This window comes from Vigna unguiculata, chromosome 5 (assembly GCF_004118075.2).
Source record: "Vigna unguiculata cultivar IT97K-499-35 chromosome 5, ASM411807v1, whole genome shotgun sequence".
Lineage (NCBI taxonomy): Eukaryota > Viridiplantae > Streptophyta > Magnoliopsida > Fabales > Fabaceae > Vigna > Vigna unguiculata.
Window position 1 is genome coordinate 7,680,018 of NC_040283.1, and position 17,729 is coordinate 7,697,746.

Below are 17,729 nucleotides of genomic sequence, written 5' to 3' on the forward strand. Positions count from 1 at the left end.
ATAATAATAATAACCATAATAATAATTATATTAATAACATCATTAATATTTTTTATTTTTTATTCATTTTAAACATAACGACAATATAGTAATCAATACGTTTTATCTACTAAAACATTTCTTTTACCCATCACATCAGTTAAATTATTCATAAAGTTTTATATTATAGATTTCTACTTCAAAATTTTCGTCCATTTCTTAAAACAAAAAACATCACAGTTTATTAAGCATTCCAAACCTGTTCAACTTTTGTGTAAAGGAGTGAAAAAGAGTGGTATGTGACATAATAAATTCGAGTTTATAAGACAATAATTTCTAGGCACGTTTTCCATAAAGGAGAAAGAAAATTGAGTTACTTAAAAGTTGTTCTTTCAAGTTAGCGACCACAAGTCCAAACAAAACCATCAAAATCGTTAAAGCTGTTCTGTAAATATTCCCATTATTTAAATATGAAGTATATATTACTGTATATAATTAATTTATATTTTGCTTTATACTCATATTTTTATTTTTATAAACAAAGTGACCCTATTCTTTTTTGACTGAATGCTTTTAAAGAAATCTCATTATTTAAACATTAATAATCGTACTGTACACAATTAATTAATTTTATTTATTATTTTTTATATAATTAGGTGAAAAGCACTTTTTTAAAATTAATGTTAATAAGCGGTTGTCAAAAAGAAAAAAAAAGGCGTGGAGAATGACGCTGTTTACCAACCCACGGCAGCATCAAGTAATAGGGCACGCTGATCCGCAATTGAAAATACCGTCGCTATTTTCATGTTTCGCGAATATACCAAACATCTTCACGAATATTCCATATACGTAAAATAAATATTTTAAATTCAATCAATATATAATTAATTTTTTTTTTAAAAAATACAATTATATATATATATATATTTTTTTTTTTGTTTAGATATTTATATATTTATTTTACAAACTAATTTAAAAATAAAGAAAGCAAAACAATATATTATTTAATTAAATATAACTTTAACTGTTTTCGGAACATTCTATCAAGACATTTCTTTATATTGTCAAAGAGAACATTGATCAGAATACCTCTTTTTTTTTCTTTTTTATAAAAGTTGAAAAAGAATAAAAGTAGATCATTTATTTTTTCTTAAAACGAATTTTTGAGAACGAATTAAGTCTAATTCCTTTTTAATACGACATTAAAATCTTTTTGATGTTAATATTAAGCCTTATCTACATAATGTGTTAATGACGTTATTACGTAATAAATAAAATATAAAATACGAATATTTTATACGAGTTAAGTTAAATATTGTTTTTTTTTATCACTAAATATCTTACTCAATTCACACTAGATTATTTCAATTTAATAAAAGATTACAAAATCCAAGTTTTTTTTTTTATATTAAGAGTGAATTAAATGCAAATCATTTGTAACGTTAAATCCTAATAATCATTTAAAAATCTGAATCTAATCGAATATTAATATATTCTTATAAATATTTTTTATTTTCAATATATTATAAATAAGTCCAACTAAGACTTTTGAACGAAATATTGTAAAAACAATAACTTTTTTCATTAATCTATTTAAATTAAATTATTTATGTATTTCCTTTTTCTTCTCATCTTCTCGTGGTTACTCGTAAACTTCTCTCAGGATTCACGTGCTACCTTTTTTTTTTTTCCATTAAAGTGAAAAAAAAAAAAGAGAGACTCTACTAGACTAATGCTAACAGTTGGCCAACCAACTTCTATTTATAAATACGAACCAAACCACACATGACAGACTAAACAGGCACACAGTTCGGTCTTTTTAGGTTACCTCTGTGACATTTGTGTTGTTAGTTGCGGCTGACACCGAGAAACGAAAAGGTATGAACTCGTTGTTTGTGTAACGTCGTAGTACTGTGACGTTTATTTCATAGTATGAATGGTTATCAGTGTATTTGAATTTTGTGCATCTAGATTTGCCATTGAATATGATAGGAAAAACGAAAAAGGAAAAAGAACCATGACCCAGATGGGTAATGAATGATTCTTTGTGTATGTGAATGATTTTTGTATTTGGTTTTGCCATTGAATCTGAATCTGATAGGAAAAAAGAAGGGAGGAAGCGCAGATGGGTAGCTCAGGTTTCTCATGGAAATTGGCGGATCATCCAAAGCTCCCTAAGGGGAAGACTGTGGCTGTGGTGGTGTTGGATGGTTGGGGAGAGGCCAACCCCAACGAGTACAACTGCATCGCTACCGCTGAGACACCCTGCATGGATTCTCTTAAAAAGGTTCAATTTTTGCACGTTTTTGGATCTAATCTTTGATTATACATTTCAAAGATCTGTTATTATTTAACCGATGGGGTTGGGTGTAGCAATAGTGACTGGTCCTTTACAAAGTGACGAACCAAGGTTCGAATCTACGTTGGATGAGGTGTTCTTGTGTAGTATATGATAGTTTTAAGGGTTGCCTCCAAAGAAAGATACCTGTCAGGAGGCGAAAAAAGATCTTTCTTTTTGGGTTGGAGGACATTAATCAGGAGTTTTTTCGTGTTACAGGGTGCCCCTGAAAAATGGAGATTGGTTAGGGCTCACGGTACCGCTGTAGGCCTTCCAACAGAAGATGACATGGGCAATAGTGAAGTTGGTCACAATGCCCTTGGAGCTGGTCGCATATTTGCTCAGGGGTAAACTGAAACTAGCCTCTCTTTTTCATCTATTTAGCGCCATGTATTTGTTACTACCAAGGTTTTGAACTGAGGTTGCGTGCTGTAGTTTTTTTTTTTATTATTATTGTCATAAATTACGACAGATCTACTAATTGATGTGATCATGAACTGCATGTGGGTTCTTTTAAACTAATTTACGTTTACTTTGTTCTGCTTGTGAACATTTGTATTTGTTTAGTTGTGCCTGCATTTTTTATGTCATGGACTGAACAACATATTGCTTTGGTCTGCATTGTTTCTTAGATGATCATAGATGTATGTGATCAATAGGGTTAAATATGCTCCAGACACTTCTATACTCTTGTTTTAGGATGTAATACAACAATCAACAACATGGTTGCGGTTTTTTCTTGTTGTGTATCGCTTTTCCCAAGGAATTTGTATCAAGTTTTGGTTCACAATGTTTAGTTAGTAATTCAGATGATTTCTTCAGTGGAGTTGGAATTTATATTTGTTGCTTACTACGAGCTATACTATTGAGTCACTTTTTCTTGCTTCAAAATTATTTCTAGCATGTTTGATGATTGAGACATCTTGATCTGTGATTGTTCATTTTAGTGCCAAGCTTGTCGACCTTGCTCTGGCCTCTGGAAAAATTTTTGAAGGAGAAGGTTTCAATTACATAAAGGAAAGTTTTGCAAATGGCACATTGCATCTCATTGGGTTACTGAGTGACGGTGGAGTTCACTCCAGACTTGATCAGTTGCAGGTACTTGGGGTTGGAGCTGTTTTTGTTTTTTGTGTATACAACTCAATCTTTCTAATTCGCTATTTTTATACAGTTGTTGCTTAAAGGAGTTGGTGAGCGAGGTGTTAAAAGAGTCCGTGTCCATATTCTTACAGATGGCCGTGATGTTTTGGATGGCTCAAGTATAGGGTTTGTCGAAACCCTTGAAAATGATCTTGCAAAATTGCGGGAGAAGGGAATTGATGCTAAGATAGCATCAGGTGGAGGTCGTATGAATGTCACAATGGACCGCTATGAGGTATAATTACTTAGAAATGGCCTTCAATTTGGGGTGCCTGATTGCATATGTTGATTGTTTCTTCATTTAACTTCTCGCTAAATTTGATAATGTTTTGGTCAATTATATTATTCATTAGATGTACTCTGACCATGATGGGGTCACTTCAAATTTTGCTTTGTATTTTATCATCTTATGCTGCTCATAACAAGTCTGTCACTGATTTTACTGGGTTGTACTCCAACCAATTTTTTCTGTCTATTGAGATTTATTGTTGCAGTGCCATATTACCTCTGTAATTTGACAAGGAAAAACAAAATAAATTGCTTTTAAATCTTTTATTATTTAATTTCTTTTAGTTGCAAATTCATAGTAACAAAAGTGCCTTTTTATGGTTAACTTGCATTTCAATTTCATACTGTTCTATACAGTAAATAGATATGGATGACTTGATCTTTTTCTTCTTTTCTTGTTTGTGTATTTCTATTACTTATGATTCACTGTTTTCAAAAAAACTGCAGAATGATTGGAATGTTGTGAAACGAGGATGGGATGCTCAAGTTCTTGGTGAAGCCCCTCATAAGTTTAAAAGTGCTCTTGAAGCTGTTAAGACGCTGAGGGCAGAACCAAAGGCCAATGACCAGTATCTGCCTCCTTTTGTTATTGTTGATGACAATGGGAAACCTGTTGGTCCAATAGTCGATGGTGATGCTGTTGTTACATTCAATTTCCGGGCGGATCGTATGGTCATGATTGCAAAGTCTCTTGAATATGAAAATTTTGACAAATTTGATAGAGTTCGTGTTCCTAAAATCCGGTATGCTGGAATGCTTGAATATGATGGTGAACTGAAACTTCCAAGACATTACCTTGTTTCTCCGCCCGAGATTGATAGGACTTCTGGTGAATATTTGGTGAAAAATGGTATTCGGACTTTTGCTTGCAGGTAAATTTTCTCTGTTCAAATCATTAATAGGGTTTTTCGTAATATAGTAATTTATGGAAATCCATAATAGTTCTACCTGCTTATTTTGTTCTTGATGGTGAATGATGGAACTGTCATACATGAGAAGTCACTATATTGTTTACCCAATCTAGGGAACAAATGTTTCTCATTTGAGAGTCCTTTACAATGTTTACCTTATGTGATCTTCATTGTCTAGTACTTACCTGTTACATGATAGCCATCACAGTCACAAGTGTCAATTTTTTTGTCAACAGTGAGACTGTTAAATTTGGTCACGTCACATTCTTCTGGAATGGAAACCGGTCTGGGTATTTTAATGCAGACTTGGAGGAATATGTGGAAATTCCTAGTGACTCTGGTATTACATTCAATGAACAACCAAAAATGAAGGCATTGCAAATTGCTGAAAAGGCTAGGGATGCTATTCTTAGCAAGAAATTTGATCAGGTAATTAAATGGTTTATCAGGTGATTTTCGGGAATCATGGTCTGTTATTTACTCTTTTATTTTATCTGCTGTGTAGGTACGTGTCAACCTGCCAAACGGTGACATGGTGGGGCATACCGGTGACATCGAAGCAACAGTTGTGGCTTGCAAGGCTGCTGATGAGGCTGTGAAGGTATGATTTTATGTGTTTCTTACAAGGATTTGGTGCAAATCTAATCTTATATAGGAATGAATCTTGTGTGATTTAAATGAGCAATTAAGAACTAGGTTATGTTAAGAACTAAAATTAGAGGATCCAAGTTCCTTTATTAAATTATTTTGGAAGATTGTTTGGTCAACTAAGGGATTCAGATCATCACCTCTACCTATCTCCTTTGATATGAAATATAATTTCTTTACCCATTTCTTGTGTCAAGCATTCACAATTGCTATTCTATCATATTTTCACAATTTGTCTTTTTTTTTGTCATTTATTAAGCTTTTTGTTTACTTATGTAAATGCACAGATTATTCTTGATGCAATAGAGCAAGTGGGTGGAATCTATGTTGTCACAGCTGACCATGGAAATGCAGAGGATATGGTGAAGAGGGATAAATCTGGAAAGCCACTTCTAAGCAAGGAGGGAAAAATCCAGATTCTTACTTCTCATACTCTTGAGCCTGTAAGTTTTACAAATTATATCAGTCACTGATAATAACAAGTTCACATGAATTGCAATATTCTCTACTTTCAAAGAGCTTTGGATAACTTGTGGAATCTCCACAAATACAATTACAAAGTGAAATGAAACTCTTTGAATGAATCATAATTTTGGTTCAAAATCTCATACTTTTTCTTGGTGCTGGTTAAGGTGCCAATTGCTATTGGAGGTCCTGGATTGATCCCTGGTGCCAGATTCCGCAATGATGTTCCATCAGGTGGATTGGCCAACGTTGCTGCAACTGTGATGAATCTTCATGGATTTGAGGCTCCCAGCGACTATGAGACAACTCTCATAGAAGTAGCAGATAAATAGGAACAACCAATGGAAGAGTTAGTATATTTTGCAAAAATACAGGGAATGCTGTTGATTATACAGCTCAAATAATTGAAAGTTTTCTTCCCTCCACATACATCATATGTGAGCTGGTTTTGTTCTTTTCAAGAGTTTCCATTTTCAGTCTGCAGATGACAGCACAGTACCAACTAATTATTGCCATTTTGACACTTATTGTGCTGAATTACATTTGAATCAGGAATTTTGCTTGGTCGTATCTCTATATAATGCTTTTAATTAGCAATATGATAAATACCAATATAGTTGTGTTTATCCATATTAAACATTTGATTTGATCAAGTAATGGTAGCCATTTACACGCTGAGAAACATTTACAAAAAATTACCATTAGTTAAGGATCATTTTTATATATAACATTAACCACTTACAGAAGTATTACTGCGATTTAGTAAAATTTTGAAATAGGATCTTATAATAGATTGACCATTACAAATAGGTTAGTTAACAACGATTTAGAATTTATTGGTTACAACCGTCATCATAAAGAGTATACTTTGAGTTTGAGAGAATTTTTATACACACAAGAAAATTATTCTTTGATTAAACACCTATGGTGGTGATGAAGGGAATCCAATACCATTAATTTTATTTAGACTATTGTAATGCGTTGAACCACATAATTATGATATTTAATGTTCATAAAGATTGAAAAGTTCTACAAGATTCGTACTTTATGTTCTAACTTGGCACTTGTGTTTTAGTTAGAATAGAAAAGGGATTGATTCCAGCCACTGTTGATATAGTATATAGTCTTCTTCCAGAAGCTTCAATTAAAACTTTGAAGTTAAACAATTATCTTTTCGTTCACCCATTAAGTCTATTCAAATATTTTTTATTTAATGACCGGAATAAGACTCTAACAATGATCTCGTGTTAACTATCTTAAACCCTCCACCACTACATTGAGCATTAACTAATCATCACTTTTATTAATAAAAATATTTAAAGAAATTAATTAAATAGATTACTTCTATTTTATATTACATAATAGACGTATTTATCATTTTAAACAAATAAATATTAGCACCCAAATATATTTAGTATATTATGAACAATATTACATGACTTCCAAAAGAAAAAATTATTATTATTATTATTATTATTATTATTATTATTATTATTATTATCATCTTTTTAGCTGCTAAAAAAATAGATTTTTTTTTTTAAATTATAATGCTAAAAAGTAAATATAGACTATAAAACAATAAAAATCACTGTTAATAGTACATTAAATATTAAATATAATTATTTAATGATTTATTTGAAATATATATTCACCACTTAATTGAATTATGCATCTAAAGATAAGCAAATTATCTTTATTTGTTTATTTTTTACTTCAATTTTCTTAATTAATATTTTCTATTTAATGCCAAAGCTGATAGTTAATGATTGAGAGGAAATCTAACATCAACAAAAAAGAAGTCAGGATTAAAGTCAAATAGAATTAAGGTAAAACATACTACCAAAGTAAAAACCTCAGTTTTCAAATTATATATTTTGATTTATGCTACATTAGTAAATAAGAAAAAAACCTTGTATAGTTGTCATGTGACATTAACCTAAGCTATAATGATCCTATTTGATTCAATAGTTATACAAACAGAAGCAGGATGTGATGAAACAAACCTACGCCATCCTATCAAGTAACAAGCGTGGTTGAATTTGCTCAAGACAGTGATGAGATCATACCTAGAACTTATTTTCTACTCGTTCTAAGAAAGCAAAATAAACCAAAAATAAAAATAAAAACAGATTTGTACAGAGATTTACACCAATGGATGAGGTAAAAAAAAGAAAACTCCATAAAAATATGCCCTTTTTGTTTCCATCCCACATTGTTCTCCTATGAATTCCAGAACAAACTTAATACAAGTAATACGTCTCATCTGCCTCAATTTTCAGTAGTGATTGTACTATACAGAAAATATAAGGGCCTAAGAAAAGCATACATATCAAGTTTACCTGAAACACTTTAACTGGTTACCTCTGCATAAACTATGAAATCCACAATGCAGAGTCCTAGATTATAGTTTCACATAAACTAATGTTACAATGCTGAGGTAGCTTGTATTTCTGAAATCCAAAGCTGAAATGGTTCCATCATCAAAAGGGAAAACCCAAAGATGGAGTTTTTTGGCCCATGAAGCCAGAAGAAACATGAAAACTCATCAGTTAGACCATACATGGAGAAGACCGTGTCTGTTACCAGTATAAATCTCATTTCTATCTTCATCATAGAAGAGGGCAGTGATATCCTCCAAAGCCTCTGTAACTGAATTCCTCATTAGGCATGGATAAAGACTTTCCCGGCAGCTACAACCGCTGCGGCTGCACTCGTCGGCCCTGGCACAACTAATTGTTGTATTGATTTTAGCAACACATTTCCCAGTCAAGATGTTGCTGACATGAATTGAACCAGCTGTGCCAAAAGAGCAAATTATAAAGATGCAAGACCAGTGAAACAAATTGAAAGCTGCTTATGAAAAGTAAACTCAAATATAATTACCATTGCCTTCCATCCATTGATCATCAGAATCTGCCTTGCAGTAAGAGATAATGAGATCCTGATCACTTGTTATGTATATGTTGTTGGTATTGCAATCTGGATGCCACAATTGGTGATCCTCAAATGAAGTGACAAGCTCCCCTCGGAAATTCCAAACAGAAACTGTTCGGTTTCTGAAAGTAAGGAACAACTGATTCTCATACAGAAAGATAAATGCTGATGGAGTCATGAACTCTGTTCTGCTTACCTCCATCAGCTCAGCATTTCGAACCTAGGAAAATCACACAACCAGACGTGAAAATAACATACACATGAAGAAAGGGATCTGCTTAATTTAAATTAGTTTTAAATTATATAAATTTTGTAGATTTGATCTACTAAATGAGAACTCCCAACATTAATTGTTAGATTATTGAAGTTCAAAGCACATAGAAAGCTATTACAGTTAGAGAATATTTATTCAAGGAGTAAGTGGATCCCTTTTTAGACGCAAATATTAAAAGATAGGGGGAAAATGAAGCTCACATCAAGAATCTGAAGGTTCTCATTTTCTTGCTTGACTAGAAGCTTTTCGTTAAATTGCTCTATGAAGTCCACCTTCTTGTTTCGATGTAGCAGATGGTTGAATACTTTCAGAACTGTGCCATCCTCAATGGATATAATCTTGAGGGGAATATGACCACTGGTTCTATTGAAAATCAATAACATGATGCCAGGACTGTAACAAAATAACTAGTAAGTATATAGGAAAAGTAACAGAAGAAGAAATCCATCGAAATTAAAAGATTAGGAAAAGATCATACATAAATAAAAAAAGAAAAAAAAAAAAAAGGAAAGGAGTAAGAGATTCCTTTCAAAAAGACCATGTACTTTACACCAAGTAGATCTACTTAAAGATGAGAGAATTACTCTCCAATCAAATACACCAAAGTGTCAGTAAACTGTGTTTCTACAAAAATCAGTAAAGCTAGTGTATGAGAAAAAGGTTCAAGGACAAAATAAAGAATTCAAAAATGAAATATGTATAAAAGGATTCTAAGGTAGCACCATAGTCCGAATAAAAGAGTTGACCTTAGAGGGGGCAATGGACTTACAAACAGGTTTATCAATGTGTATGTATATTCAAGGAGCTTGTAATTGAAAAAAAGATTTGCACATAAGCAACCTAAGATGATTAAGAGAACAAATCCCTTTCAAGGAGACCCCAAGATTGTCTCCGATTCAGAAGTTCAGAACAGAAATAGAAATATTATAAAGGACTACTGGAGTCTTGAATACTAAAAAGTGGATAGGAAAATTGTGTAAAGGTGGTAGCTGATAAGTTGTGAAAGCCAAAGTAAAAGATGAATATCAAATTGTCCTCCAAGAATGCAATGACTAAAATGTAGTATACGTGTATAATCATGTGGAATAAAGTTTTCAAAATCTTCAATATCATTAGCAACTCCTGATGATGAGCCAATCCATGCACCGAGGAGAGAAAAGAAGCCAAAAGATGGTCATATCAGTAAGGGTTGATGTGTGAGAGAAGAAAAAGGGACAAGAATGGAAGTATGTTGAGAATGCAGCAGGCAGTTCTGAAGGGAGTTTTGTCTCTTAATCAAGCAGTTCTGGAAACTCAGGAGTGATGTCATGTCATCAGGACTGGCTTGGATCCATTCGATTGGAAATCAACTAGGTGGGTTGGGTAAGCTTCTAGTTGATAAGCACATAATAGCAACTAGGTCATGACCCAAGAGCAATGGTTTGGGAGAAAAGACACAAGACACAAATCTAAGCACTGGGCAACAATGGTCAATGTCCGCAAGCAGAGCATGCTAGTACTTAGCATCTCTCTGGTGATGGAAATATAAGAAATGCTGGGTTCAAGAAGTTAACCAAGGATGAAATTTAGAGAAGGTGTGGAGGAGATAATGTCTCTGTTGTGATGAAAATTATTTTTTACAAAAAATACCAAAGGATTACACACACGTTGATCTTTCGAAAGGACAAAGAGAGCATAATTTAGGAGAGCAAAGGAAAGAATTTCGTCAGTGGAGCTTCCATGCAATGGAACATGAGCAGTATTACTGGTATGACATCAAAGACATCCATGATCAAGGAATGAGTGATCAAAGAAAAGGTGATGGTGCTAGCAGATTCAGGTGCTTCAAATAGTTTTATCCTCTTATCAGGTGAGACGTCAAGAATTCAACCAGAGACAACCAAAGGGTATATACTAAGTTAGAGGTTGGGCATGAATATAGGTGGTAAACAATTGGGGTGTTGGGAATTTAGAACCACAATCAGTGGAGACCCTATTCTTTCCAGAACTGGGCTTCCTTAAATGTCACGATGAAAAGAGAGGTGAAACAATGAATACTACTTCATACATAGAATGATATGGAATAAAGAGAATTAGCAGAGACTAATGCTCCAGAAAGACTAATCTGAATGTCAGAAATTTGACTTTAGGCTCCTTTCCAACTGGCTAGGTGATTAGAAATCTTCACAACAACTAGGTCCCCAACAAAAACAGTACCACTCAAAGGAACTCACAAGTAAACAAGAGGTCACTAACAGTACAAATCCGACAACATGCCAGAACTTCAATGGAATAGAGAGAGAGCAATCATGTTACTATCAAAATCATTTTGATTTCATTAGCAAACTGCAAATGACAGAGTAAAACAGTACTACCACCCCTTCTACCACTATGGTTCCTTTAGTCCTTGCTGCTCACAATTGACCAAGAAATAAGACAGGGAAACATCCAAAACCAAAGTAGACAAAGAAAGAGATTACATATCTCCTTGCCTCACACCTCTTTGATTGTGAAACAAAGCTTCTAGCTCTCTATTGACCGAATGTAGTAGATGCGAGACATGCAGATATTCAACTTATTCATCTGATGCAAAACCCAATTTTCTCTCGAACCTTGTTAATAAGACCTGAACTGACTCGATCACTAGGTTTCTCAACTATATAACCATCCCAACCCTCAGCAAAATAAGAACCTGAATAATTTTTACCAGTGAACAATAAAATGTTAAATATGTAGCAAGGAGTACAAACAAATAGGATAAAATCACGATGGCTGTGACATGATCATGCTCATGACTTGACATGATTTATTAAATAAATAGTGCTTTTGCAAAAACTGTAATTATGAAACAGAAAGTTAGCGTGAGAAAGAGAAAGTACCTGATCTTGATTTCTTGAACATGCTTGTCTGCAATTGAGTATAGCATGGTATAGTTCTTGAGATCAAAAACCTTGTAAATACTGACACCATTCAAACAAAGTGTTAGATAGAATGACCAATGAGCAGAGTAAACACTTGCAAAACAGTAGAGCTGGAACAGAAAGACAAGAGGATGAGGAAGGTACCTATCCTGTGCAGAGTATGTTAGGACCTTTCCATTGACATCATCAAACTCTACAAATCCAGGCCATTTCAATGATTCAGACTGAAAAAGAGGAAACCCAGCATCCGGGGTGCCCCTACGTATGTATCTAAGAACATAAACAAAAGATCACATAAGCAAAATTGGTTTCACATGTTGAAGAGGAGGATTTGAAAGAACAATCATAAAATGCACGCACTCAATCTTTGTGGATCTGCATTTCAAAGAGCTGAAGTTCTCAGAAGCATAAACGGATACAGTAATAAGCGAGTCATTGTTCTTATTAAAGAAGAGGCTGCGGATGACTTCATCAGGACAGACATTCAAAAAGCAAATCCTCTCATCAGTTTCTGCAAGGAATTCACACACAAAACTCCAGTTTTATGGATTCGATAAAATCTGACAATAACCAACTAATGAGAAGTGGTAGTCTCAATTAACACAAAAAATAGTGGTCCATGTGCAAAGGGCAATAACTAATAAATGGGAAGCGGTAACTCTGTAATGATAATTCATACACAAAAGACATGTACAATAACTGATAAGGGGGAGTTGTAGTTGTAATGAAAATTCATACCCAAATAGGAACACGGTTTGCATACATATGGTTGACAAGTGGGCAATAGGCAATGGCAATTCATATATAAAACAATAAGATGGTTTTCATACAAATTGGCAATGGAAACTCATACATGAAAAGATTAACAACAGATAATGGGCAATGGCAATTTATACATGAAAAACTTAAAAGTTTGGGTTTATACACAAAAGTGTTCACAATTCACAAAAGAGTAATAGGCAACGGGATTAATATATGAAAGAGTCCATCAAAAGTTTAGATCAAAACACAACCATGACAATGACTAGTAAATGCCTAATGGGCAGTAATACATGAAAGAATCAAAACATGGGGCTTTTACACAAACATTCCCATGATTAACACTGGGTAAAGGGCAATGGCATTTCGTACATGAAAGCACAAAAAGTTTTTTATCTTAACACAAATACGCCCCTGATTAACAATGGATAATAGACAATGGCAATTCATACATGAAAGAATCAAAAGTTCAGGTTTTTACATAAAAGCGCTCATGGTTCACGAATGGAAATTTATGCATCAACCAATCAAAAGGTTTTCATTTCTACAGAAATGTGCCCATGAATAACAACTTGATAATGGGCAATGGCAATTCATACAGCAAAGAATAAAAAGTTTAGGTTTTCACACCAAATTGCTCATGATCAACAAATGAGTAATGGACAATACCAATTCACACATCGAAGAATCAAAAGTTGTGGTTTTTACACAAACATGACAATGCCTAGTAAATGGGTAATAGCTAACATACATGAGAGAATCAAACAATAAGGTTTTTACACAAATATGCCTTGATTATCAAATGGGCGATGAGCAATTACATTCATGCATGAAACTGTAAAAAGTTCTGATTTTTACACAAACCAGACAGCGATTAACAAACGGGGCAGTGGATAATGGGAATTCAAACCCAGAAATCAAGAATCAAGAGCCGTAAGGGAAGGCTGACCTCTACTGAAAGCTGCACAGAGACCCGAATGGTAGAGAGCGAAAATCAGGTTTTTGGCAGCAACAATTTCGACAACTTTAGTTCTTTTCAACAAGAAGGGCAAAAGGGAAGAGCGAGACTTGGAGGGATCATGAGAGTCATAGTAGTGCGTCAAACGCATAGTGCGGAATCTGTGAGGGGAAGTGGCTGAGGCAAAAGCACGATGAGGTTTGGAACAAATCTCGCGGGTTTGAAGCTTCTTGATGACACTGATGCTGTTGGTGATGGTGTTGCTGTTGATGCCATTGCCGCTGCCATTGCCGTTGCCATTCCCTCTTTTGCTTGCCACTATGCGTCGACCACTGCAACCTCCACGCCTTCTCCCTTCCATTCTCACCATTGCAACCAAACAACTATGCTCTTCTTCATCATATCATAGGTTTCATAGCAATAAAAAAGTTATTGCACCAGTTAATACACATCAATACCAATAGCCCAATACATTCAGAAAGCCTTCAATACATTTAATTCAATCTCTAAAACCATTGAATAAATCTACTCAAATTATTAAAAAAATTTCAAGGTAGCGTATGCGAGAGGAAAACAGACAAAAAAAAAAACAAGGTTATGATGCTTTCTTTTCTTCAATATAAAAAATAAGAGATTTAAAGAGTTAGTAGTAAAATCATGAAAAAAAAAAGGAAACTAATGAATGTTTTTTAGTGATATGTTCATCCCGATTGAAAATTATTTATCAAAATTAATTTGTAAAGAATTATATATATATAAGTGTATATATTTATAAATGGTAATCTTTTTATCATAGATCTCTGTATAATAAAAAGCAAACATTTTTCAGATTTTTTTAAAACAAGTGCAAGTCTTGTATAACTTCTTTACAAGTACAACCATCTAATTTTATTTATCTCTTTATTATTAATTAACTTTATTAGGACATCTAAATCATCAAATGGAATTGTCCTTTTATGATAATTATAAGTTAACATTCTTATTATTCTTAAGAGTATGTTAACTTTATATTACAAAAATAACTTTTCTAAATTGACTTGAAAATATAGATATAAGGTTCTAGTGGCTATGTTGATGAGAACCTTCTATCATAGAAATGAAACTTGATGAAAAAATGTTGTTATTGAGAAACTTCTAGTGAAGTTTAGGATTTGTTATTGAGAGAGATTGCCTAGGAACTTTTTAGAGACAGCAATTGATATGCATTATTATAGTGGATGTGAAGAATGATTTATTTGTTATAAACTTTGGTCTACCAAGATTAAGAAAAGGCTATTTGTGGGACAACATAGATGATATTTTATCATTGTCTTGTATTTTAATCATATGTACCATATTTAATTCTTCTAAAGCCAATATTTGAATATGTTTTAGTTTATGTGTTTATCCATATCTAAAAAATAACCAATAAATTCACATAAAAAAACAAGAGATTAATGGAAAATGTAAACTAATGATTCTAAAATCAAGAAATAATTTTATTTTAACAGCACATACAACTCACTCCCATATTATTTACACATCTAATATATGTTCAAACTTATAAGCCAAAATAATGATAACTTGTAATGATTTTAAATCTTATTATTATTATTATTATTATTATTATTATTATTATTATTATTATTATTATTATTATTATACAAGTGACACACATGATAGTGGACGACATATAGTGTGTCTAATGATATGAAATACTCACAAGTGATAATAATCATTCATATAATATTCATAATTTTGTATATTTATTATTAATTAGGTGGAATATAATGTGGTACACTACTTTTTCATTATCATGTCCATCTAATTTCAAAATTTTTAACCTAATTTTTCTTTCTTACATTCAAAATTAGTTTTCTTTTCTTCACTGTCAGAGTACAGGATTTGTTGACCGTTTTCATGTCGAAGCTTTATTTATTTTCTTTTTCTTTTTCCTCTCTCCTTAAGATTTCCAATATTTCTTTTTAATTTAGTTTCATTAGTAATGTTTCAACTTAACACTTCCAAGATTTGTTTGGAGGATTATTAGTGATATTTTATTTTTCATTTTTTTTTCTTTTATATATTTTTCCCTTCTACTAGTTAAAGATACTTACTTATCTATGTACAAGAGCATTCATTTATTATCTTTTATTGTTAATTATAATGATTATTATTATTTATAGAACCTGTTCAGATAATTTAAATTATTAGTTATTATTTTTAAATATATAAATTAATATTAATGTATCATTACCACATTAACTAAAGTGTAAACTTTGTTGATTTTCTTCTGTGTGGTGAATCTCTTTTAAATAAAACTTTTGCTCCAAGTTTTCACTCATATTAACAGAAAAATAAATTAGGAAAGCTCAATGTGATCTAGCTAAAATCATTGGAGTAAATTTATTTTTGTAATGTGCCATATGTGTCAGTGTTGATTCAAAAGCATATTTTAGTAATGTTACATTCTATAAATTAATATCACACTAGTTTTGAGTTTATGTCATTCAAAATAACTTTTATAAGTTATTTAACATTTTAATCATTTTGAAAGCAAACCAAAACTATTTTCATTGAAAATTTTCAATAAGCACAAAATTTTCTTATGATATGTAAACCATACTTTTTACCTAAAAATTACTTTTTTTTATGAAATGTATTAAACTTTATATGTTTTTACAGTTAGACTTAATTATATTCTATTTTATTAGCTTTTACAGATAAAAAAACTTATTTAAATTTAACTTTGGGAAAGGTGATTAATATTTTATCTATCTAATTTAAACTAACACATATTTAAACTTTCATATTCTATAAAAATATATATTCATTGGTCAAATTTACAGTGTGTTAAACTATAGCTAATCATACTATCTTTTGTAAAATTAAAAATATATTTATTTTGGTGAAAGAAATATTATTTTTCAAACTATAAAGAAAAACCTTTATATATATATATATATATATATATATATATATATATATAAAATTCTCTCAAATACATTAAGAATAAAATTATTCAATATTTATATTCAAAAATAAAAAACTTATAAAAAAACATAAGAGAAATAGTAAGCAAAATATAGTTTCATATATTAGATTTTTATAAAAAAAAAAAAAACTATTCAAAACAAAAAAGAAGAACTCTAAAATTATTGTAACTATTGAGTGATTGAAACCATAATAGAGGTATAAAGCTATGATGGTAACTCCAACCTACAAATAGTGAGATTAAATCTAAAAAAGTAATCATTAGATTTGATTCAAAGTTATACAAAATGGTTGATAGAGTGATGTAAGTGAAAACACCCTTAAAATGATTACTACAATTTAATTGCCAAGTTGCGTTGGTTGTTAGGGTAACAAACATTGCATGACTAATATGGTGCAACTAAGTTTGATTTGGTCAGCTTTTGTTTTTCACTTTTGATTGAAAAAAAAGTTTGAGTTTAATTTCTTTGTCTCTTATTTTATTTTTAAGTTTCACATCACAAGCACAAAAGTAAAGTGTTTCTTATTATAATATTTTCAAAAGACTATTAGATTTGTAATATACTACTGATTTAAATATTCCAATCAATAATTACAATTTTTATACTATAATGTAATGCATTCATTGTTTATATATATAAATATGATTATGCATATATAATATAACATAATAAACTATTTATTTAAAATAATTTTTGTGATGACACCTTTAAATGAAATACAAATTTATTTCAATAATCTTAAAATCGTGACCTTTTTTGTTGGTCAAGGATACTTCATAATTAAGATAGATACATAAATATATGACATTAGCATATTATAAAAATAATATAATAAATGATATCATAAAAGTAATATAATGATAATCTTATGAAAATATTATAACAAAAAACATTATAAAAAATTCTATTGATATTTACTTTAGACCCACCAACTAAAATTTTAAAGATTTGTATGGTACAAAGTATAATTTTTTTAACTAAACAGACTTTTACAAAAATCTAAATATAAAATATCTAGTATAACTTCATGTTTTTGTTATTGTTTTATTATTGTTAAATTGTTGTTGATATGAATATAGTTTATGAACCCAAATTGATACAACTCAGTTTACATGTTTTTGGTGAAGTACTTTGAGTATGTAGATCAAAATTAGATCAGT

General features: G+C 31.4%; 2 protein-coding genes across 2 annotated transcripts; one reads left to right on the top strand and one right to left on the bottom strand.

The window, feature by feature from the left end:
• The first annotated feature begins 1,695 nt into the window (after positions 1-1,695).
• On the top strand, positions 1,696-6,368 carry LOC114185029 (2,3-bisphosphoglycerate-independent phosphoglycerate mutase). The gene is made up of 10 exons (XM_028072516.1): positions 1,696-1,857; positions 2,081-2,266; positions 2,537-2,664; positions 3,265-3,415; positions 3,489-3,692; positions 4,193-4,617; positions 4,893-5,085; positions 5,162-5,257; positions 5,592-5,747; positions 5,937-6,368. Exons 2-10 carry the CDS (start codon positions 2,105-2,107, stop codon positions 6,099-6,101), a joined length of 1,680 nt encoding a protein of 559 aa, XP_027928317.1. The 5' UTR covers positions 1,696-1,857; positions 2,081-2,104; the 3' UTR covers positions 6,102-6,368.
• A 1,557-nt stretch (positions 6,369-7,925) lies between these two features.
• LOC114186331 lies at positions 7,926-14,160 on the bottom strand. The gene is made up of 7 exons (XM_028074396.1): positions 13,586-14,160; positions 12,238-12,388; positions 12,022-12,147; positions 11,836-11,916; positions 9,178-9,370; positions 8,653-8,923; positions 7,926-8,565 (listed from the first exon to the last, which is right to left on the bottom strand). Exons 1-7 carry the CDS (start codon positions 13,962-13,964, stop codon positions 8,315-8,317), a joined length of 1,452 nt encoding a protein of 483 aa, XP_027930197.1. The 5' UTR covers positions 13,965-14,160; the 3' UTR covers positions 7,926-8,314.
• Positions 14,161-17,729: the final 3,569 nt, after the last annotated feature.

Coding starts and splice junctions, on each gene's coding strand:
- LOC114185029 (XM_028072516.1), top strand. CDS start 2,105: ATGGGTAGCTCAGGTTTCTCATGGAAATTGGCGGATCATCCAAAGCTC. Junction 3,416..3,488: donor CCAGACTTGATCAGTTGCAG/GTACTTGGGGTT, acceptor ATTTTTATACAG/TTGTTGCTTAAAGGAGTTGG. Junction 5,258..5,591: donor CTGCTGATGAGGCTGTGAAG/GTATGATTTTAT, acceptor GTAAATGCACAG/ATTATTCTTGATGCAATAGA.
- LOC114186331 (XM_028074396.1), bottom strand. CDS start 13,964: ATGGTGAGAATGGAAGGGAGAAGGCGTGGAGGTTGCAGTGGTCGACGC. Junction 12,148..12,237: donor TGCAGATCCACAAAGATTGA/GTGCGTGCATTT, acceptor TTATGTTCTTAG/ATACATACGTAGGGGCACCC. Junction 8,566..8,652: donor TCAATGGATGGAAGGCAATG/GTAATTATATTT, acceptor CTTTTGGCACAG/CTGGTTCAATTCATGTCAGC.